We start from the raw sequence: 7,112 nt of genomic DNA on the forward strand, positions 1-7,112 counted from the left end.
GGAAAGATTACTTTTTAAACTCTAAAGTGAGAGGTAGACACTTGTATAAAATACAAGTTGCTATTTTTGGCTATGTTTGTGCTGCAGAAATACCACAAGCACCTTTATATAAAAGAAGTGGCCTGCAGCAATGTTATACCTTTGCATTCAGATCAGCTTAACATGTGCCACTACTCCCATACTCCTGACTCACTGGGATTTGCCTTCTTTAGAGGTACAGAGCATTATCGGACGCTGTTTGACATGGTGACCATTTGCAAAACACTAACCAAAATAGTGGTAAAGGAAAAACATTATCAAAAGGGAGGTTTCAATGTAATTTTATTTATCTAAAGCACATATTTGGCCCCACAGGGGCCAGGATACCAAACAAGAGAAAACATCCAGAAAAAAAATAAGATCCGGGGAAGAAAGGCCAGACTAATGCAACAATAACAAATAGCTCAACGAAAACCAGCAACTTCATGGCTTGATTCTAGATGCAGAGATTTTCTTAATCCTCTTCTGGCATTGCAAATTTTTATAGCCAGCTTCCTTCTCATACTTCTGTTGTCCAGTGATGACCAGCCGTTGGCACTGCACACAGACTTCATAAACTCTGGGAAAACAAAATAACATACATCAGTATCATGTTCCCACCATTATTTATGGTTTTTAATACGGCTGGGCTGCCTATCAAAAGTTCCAATTTCATTATTTCATACAGTCTGCCAGATGAGATATGGTTAGGGTTACATGGTTCCTAAGTGAAACATTAAGGCCACTTGGTCAAAGTTTGGCACAGCTTAGAGCAAAGCATTGATGAAGAGGGGGCCAGAAGCTGAAGAAAAAATAAAAGTTCCCTTATGAACTATGAGCCCCTGGTCCACAATGACAGTTCTAGCCCCAAGTAGCAGTGTGTCTTCTCTGGCTCTTTCACCCTTTTGAAATGCTGGGGTACTTGATAAAGACTGTACAAATGTAGATGCATTAAAACAAGCATGGGCCATAGTCCTGTTCACTAGACGCGGGCAAGCTTCCTCTGCAAACAGAAAGTAATCAGTGCCAGATTTCTTTACAAAACCATCATTGAGGCAGCCAGGGTGAGTCTGAACTGTACTTGCAATTATCATATTTAGAAAACAGTTGTCTAAGAAACTAGCATAGTGACCAGAAATCAAAAAAGGAGCTTACTACCAAGTGTTAGGACCAGGACCAACTGATCTAATTATTAGGGAGTTGATCCAGTCTAAATAAAAGCTGCGAGCACAGTATATTTTGTAAGTGCAGTTTGCTATCACTCATTCATCCAGTTTGAGAACCTCACACCTGGACCTACAGATTTACAAATGAAATCCCAACTCAAGGCTTTGCGCCAGATTTGCATGCCATTTGTAGCACAAGATCAGCACAAACTGTTAAGAAATTACAAGGCACCCCCATTGCTCTTATTGTTCTTTTGCAGACAGCTGTTAAGCAATGATGGAGTCATCGTTCAGTTATGATACAACCTCACATATGCAAACATACAACACAATGTATAATGAATTGTCACAATCCCAGCTCGACTGAATGTTAATTGCCTTACTGCAACTATTAAATCATTTCAAATTTGTTGAACAAGGATCCACGCTACATCCTCCTTTCAGCATCTAAAAGAAGTAATTCTGAAGTTTGCCATAATCAATTACAGAAAACCTGGTTCACAAAAAACAAGGCCCTAAACACACACCATTAGTGGCATTAGATAGAACAAGGCTCAGGCACAGAGCTCCATACTCCGACTCAAGGACAGCAGGGTAGGGGCATTGTCAGTCGCACCCTCTCCATTTGCAGACAGGGAGCGGGGTGGAGTGAAGTGTGAATAAATTGGGAAGTCCGGGACAAGAATGTGCTTTGCATAAGTCACAGCTCTGCCTAGCATTTCCTGCACTCCCTGTGTGTTGTTGACTTACTTGTTCGGGTCCTGTTGTCCTGCAGTCAGGAATTTGTGGATCCTTGATTGGACACCTCTGACATGTTCCAGCCCTGACACGCGGGTCTTCCTCTCCCAGGTCGTTGATATCTTCTTCCGGGTTCCTTCGCCTCTGTGTTCCCTCGCCAGAGGTACATGCTTGTGTAGCTGTTTCTTCGCACCAGAGTTTCTTCGGCCTCTCGTCCTGTACAGAATACAATGAGAGAAGAAAGATATATTTAACCAAAGAATCCTCGTCTATCTGGTATATGGTAGGATGATGGTATACATATTTAGAAGGACATTGGTACTTATCTGATTTATCTGATCCAAGTAGAGTGGAGAAATGGTTATTCTTTTGTTTCTCCTTTTTATCACAGGCTGGCTCTAAAGAGAAAATAGATATGTTTGTTTCCTGATTTCTTAAGGAGAGCGAAGGAGGGAGAGAGAGAGAGCGCAGGAGAGAGAGAACGAGAGAGAGCGCGAGCGAAAGAGAGAATGAGAGTGAGAGAGAGAGAGAGAGAGAGGGCGAAGGAGAGAGAGGGCGAAGGAGAGAGGGGGCGAAGGAGAGAGGGGGCGAAGGAGAGAGGCAAGGGACAGAGGATGCATTAAAGACGTTGATATGATGGGTAAATTATGTGTGGTAGTGGGCAGACGGGGTCATCTTTGGGGGAATTTTGCACTTGTTATCAAATGGAAAGTCATCCAGCAAGCATAAATGAGTGACTGTGGCAAGTAAGGGTGAAAAATCAACTCGTGAGAAAAAGCCTACATCGGAAAAAGGGATAAGCAGACTTATTTGTGCCTTGGCACCGTGCTCCTCAGTGAGCAGCGCTGTAATGACACAAGGGTTCCTTTTCTCCTTCTGATGCACACGGCTTTGTTATTGGAATGTGGATTCATGGTATGGCAATGCCTTGGATCAAGGAGGGCGTGAAATTAACAGTTGAAATGACACACTAAGGTGAAGTTACATAACGAAGAAGTTTAAATGAAGGAATAATGTTTGTATATAGTGTGGAGCAATAACGTAATGAAACTTGAGGTGAGACCCCTGCAGATCACATTGAGAGGCTGCCCTCCAGACTTTCTCAGGAGCTCTGAGGCCACGTTACTGTGCTGAGCGGCTCCCTGGAGTTCGGGACCCCCTGTACTCCAGAGGCCTTTGTTATGCCACTGGTGTAGAGTCTTTCGAAATGTGGAAACTGCACCAAATCATGTAGCTAGTTACAACCTACGACAGATGGCGGCAAAGGCTGTTCTTCTCTTACAGGTTACATTGTATCTCATGAATGCATAAGGCCTCATCAATATTAATGAGGGAAGAGCCAATTGTATGCTGCTCCAGTACTCTTCTGTTGCTGGAAGGCACATGAAAACTTTTTATAATGCTCGTGAAATTTCCAAATTTCGGGTTATATGACATTTGCTACATTCTATCCATTTTTGTGGCTACAAAATCTCGCAGTTTATACTGACTGAAGCAGAAAACGTCTCGTAGGAGACATTTTCTTGTGTGCAGCTCGAGTATATCTCATGACTTTTGAACGTGAGCTATGCCCACCCACACATTCAATTTTCATGCAAGATACCAACATAAGTGGATTTCATTAAATTTCATATAATTTTAACTAATTTTCAGAAGGCATACATTTTCACGTTTGCATAGGCCTTATTCTAGAGACCTGGCGAAAGCCAGATAACGGAAGTACGTGCCAGCAGTTCCTGAATTTAGTGCCGAGAACTGACTAGCATCTTTGGCAGGAGGAAAGTCTTTTGTCAACTGCAGTGGCTGTACCCTAGCAAATATTCACTTTTGAACCGCGACTTCGCCTGCTAAAAGGTGCTCATTTGTTTTAACTTGTGTTATCAATTTTATCACACACTCTAATACCACAAGCCGCGTTTCTACTACATCTCTACTTATACCGATTTGGCCAGAGTCTGTCGTTTCCGCTCTATCGGTATTAGGGGCCATTTTGTTGGCCTTAGTATAGTAGGAGCCTGCAGCCTTCTCAACAGAAATCTGATTGGCAGAAGCGAGGCCTGCATCTCACAGGAGAAGGGAGTGGGTTCTGTGCAAGTCATCCTTCCTATGTTGACGCTCCACCTCCCTGTGTTTTACTGTTCAGAACATATTCTTCGTTTGCACATTTGCTTTATGCAAATAAGCTGCAAATAATGTTAAATGCTTTCAGGCATCCATATAGGAAACAACCGATGTTGTATATCCAGAGGGCACACCCACACCCCCCAGCAGCCATAGAACTTGGCCGCCGTTCCAACACCCTCCTCACATCATGACCCTCACACAGTGACCTGCATGTGAACCCCAGACCTTTCCTCACTGCTCAAATGTATCACTTTTCTCAAAGCAGATGCTAAATGTGAGCATAATTTCCCTGGAATTGTGAAAATCATGCACTTTTTTACCCACTTTTCTCAGGTTTTAAGATTATTTACTGAAAAAAATTGTATTTGCGTGGTGCAACAGTGCTATTACTAGTCTGAATCAGTGAGTCGGGCCCATTAATTTAGGGGATCCTTGTACTGTGCAGCTTGAAATTGGCCTCTAAGTGGAAGAGAAAAGATGGAGAGGAAGTTTAAAAAAAAAGCATAGGATAGAAGATCTGTTGCCTATGTAGACTAAGGGTGAGGTCAAACATATATAAAGTCCTATGTTTTATAAATCCCTGATTACAACGCACTGGGGGGCATATTTACAAGCCCCTTTTGCCACCGTAGCGTCACTTTTTTGATACTCCAGTGACGTTCCCATGCTCCATTTCCCATATTTACAAGATGGTGCTAAGCCACTTAATGTGGCTTAACTCCACCTTGTAAATATACCGCTTTCTGCCACAGTCCTTTGCAGCCAAGGGGCGGTCAATGGGTGTTGCTGTGGGCCTTCCACTGCAACACCCATTGCTTTTTGACGCTGCCCAGATTTACAAAGCCGGTGCAGAGCAAAAACTAAGACCAGGTAATTCCTGGTCTTAAAATGGTGACACAACAAGAAATTATCTATTTCTCCTCATTGTTTGCTCTTTCTATGTGTGCTGCAGCCCACATAGAAACAGCAAATTGCCATTATTGATTGTTTATGTGCAGGAAAGTGTCCCTTCCTGCACATAAACAATAGCCCCTGCAGCGCAGGCACCCTTGCAACTTGGCTGCAAGGGGCCTGTACTGGCGCTAGGCAGCTTTTTTTGCGCCAGCCCTAGGAGAAACACAGGGGTGCTCCGTATTTTTGTAAATACTGCGCATCCCTGCAGTTAGAAAATGTCGGAGCGCAGCGCTGCCAAATTTGACATAGCACCACGCGCTGGCATTTTCTCCTACATAGGCCCCTGGATGTCAAATAAATGTCCAGAGCTACTGACTTTGGAGCTAGGGAACCAGGATCAAGTCTTGGCTTCAGCACAACATCCTGTGACACTTGGCAATCACTTAATCTCCCTGCGCCTACAAAATATGAATGTGCCCTTATATAATGTAACTGATGCTCATGTAAAGCACTCCAATACCATTGGGTCGAGTTGGCGCTATATAAAACTGCAAAAAATAGAATAACTTCCCATCTAGTATTATTTATTTATTTGGCACATTTGTAGAGCGCTCTGTTACCCGGAGGTGTCCTGGCGCTGGTATTAAAATCAATGCTAACGCTGAATTAAATGCTACTTTAGTGTACAAAGGATTACTGTACTTTCAAGTAACAATGCAATACTTTGGGAATCACACCAAAAACCACCAAGACAAAAATACTTTCAGGCAGCAATGAAGAGAGTAAACCGTCGGACATAACATGAATCTTTTCTCCATAAAAGAACACAGAAGGAATCGGGCCAACTATTTGCATGAAGCATATCATTGCGCACTTTGCACTTATTATCAGGAGACAGCCATTCCCTGTGTATGATGTTGCACTGGAGCAAAAGAAGGGAACAGAAACTATGAAAACGATTTAAAAAGAGGAACCTGCACGAGTAAGAACGCAGTGAATTATTGTTTAAACACAGAATGCATCTCGGATGGTGATTAATTATAAGAGACTTTTAAGCGCACAGGTGACAGAGGAAGGAGTCTCCCCTCCGCCGCGCCTGGCCCACTTATTGAAAACTCGTGCTTTCCGAAAAATGAGGAAGCTCGTCTGGGACGGAAACTGAGCAGCTGGGACCAAGAGCGGAGGACTGCGGCTCTTTTTTAAGGAAGGCAGCTGCGCTAGAATCGGGGGGCTGACCCAGGATATGGGCGCGTGCAGATCCGTGGAGCTTGCCCCGATGGACTAACATCTACCTAGCAGCTGCAGCACTTACCGGAGTATACACGCTGGAATCGATGAACTTGTGATGCTTTGGAAGTGTAGTTGGAAAAATAAAGACTGATCCCGATCCAACGTCCATTATGGCCATTGCCCTCACGGTATTCGTTCTTGCCGCAGACCAATAACGTCACTTCCGGCGCTCCCGGATGTGCGTAGGCTTTTGCACGAGGAATCCACCGGCTTCAGGATCAGGATATGCAAGAGTGAGAGAGAGCTGCTCTCCATTGGCATTGTGTTGGAGGCAGCTGTGCTTTTTACAAATGTATTTTAGTATTGTGATGGAGTGAATTCGGCAGTCCCAAGGACTTCTACAAATTAGCTTGTTTTCCTTTGCAAGACCATTCCTCTTTAGGGCCATGAGCAGGTCTGTCCGCAGTTGTCTAATAAGTCTAACAATCGGATTCCATGGAAATACTCTATGAAGGAAGTGCAGCCTGGGGTGTACAGAAAGTATCATTTGCAATCACAGCAGCGCCTCCCGGCATTCTGCATTCATAAACAGTTTTGGGGTTTGTAGGGCTTTTGGATTTTAGGGCGTACAGGGTCATTTTAGGGTTGAGGGTGGGTTTGTGTTTTGGGGGGCCAGGTGTAATTTAAGGGTTTAGAGCATGTTTGGGTTTTGGGGTGCCAGGGTTAATTTTAGGGTTTAGAGTGTGTTTGGGTTTTAGGGTACAAGGGTTAATATTAGGGTTTAGGGTGTGGTTGGGTTTGGCGTGCAAGGGTTAATTTGGGGGTTCAGGGTGTGTTTGGGTTTTGGGGTGCCAGGGTTAAGTTTAGGGTTTAGGGTGTGTTTGGGTTTTAGGGTACAAGGGTTAATATTAGGGTTTTGGGTGTGTTTGGGTTTGGTGTGCA

At 43.9% G+C, this 7,112-nt stretch overlaps 1 protein-coding gene across 1 annotated transcript; it reads right to left on the reverse strand.

Moving 5' to 3' along the window:
- Positions 1-304: 304 nt before the first annotated feature.
- On the reverse strand, positions 305-6,393 carry LOC147683662 (uncharacterized). The gene is made up of 3 exons (XM_086944035.1): positions 6,253-6,393; positions 1,935-2,138; positions 305-598 (listed from the first exon to the last, which is right to left on the reverse strand). Exons 1-3 carry the CDS (start codon positions 6,346-6,348, stop codon positions 590-592), a joined length of 309 nt encoding a protein of 102 aa, XP_086800161.1. The 5' UTR covers positions 6,349-6,393; the 3' UTR covers positions 305-589.
- Positions 6,394-7,112: the final 719 nt, after the last annotated feature.

Source organism: Lissotriton vulgaris, chromosome 11 (genome assembly GCF_964263255.1).
Source record: "Lissotriton vulgaris chromosome 11, aLisVul1.2, whole genome shotgun sequence".
NCBI lineage: Eukaryota > Metazoa > Chordata > Amphibia > Caudata > Salamandridae > Lissotriton > Lissotriton vulgaris.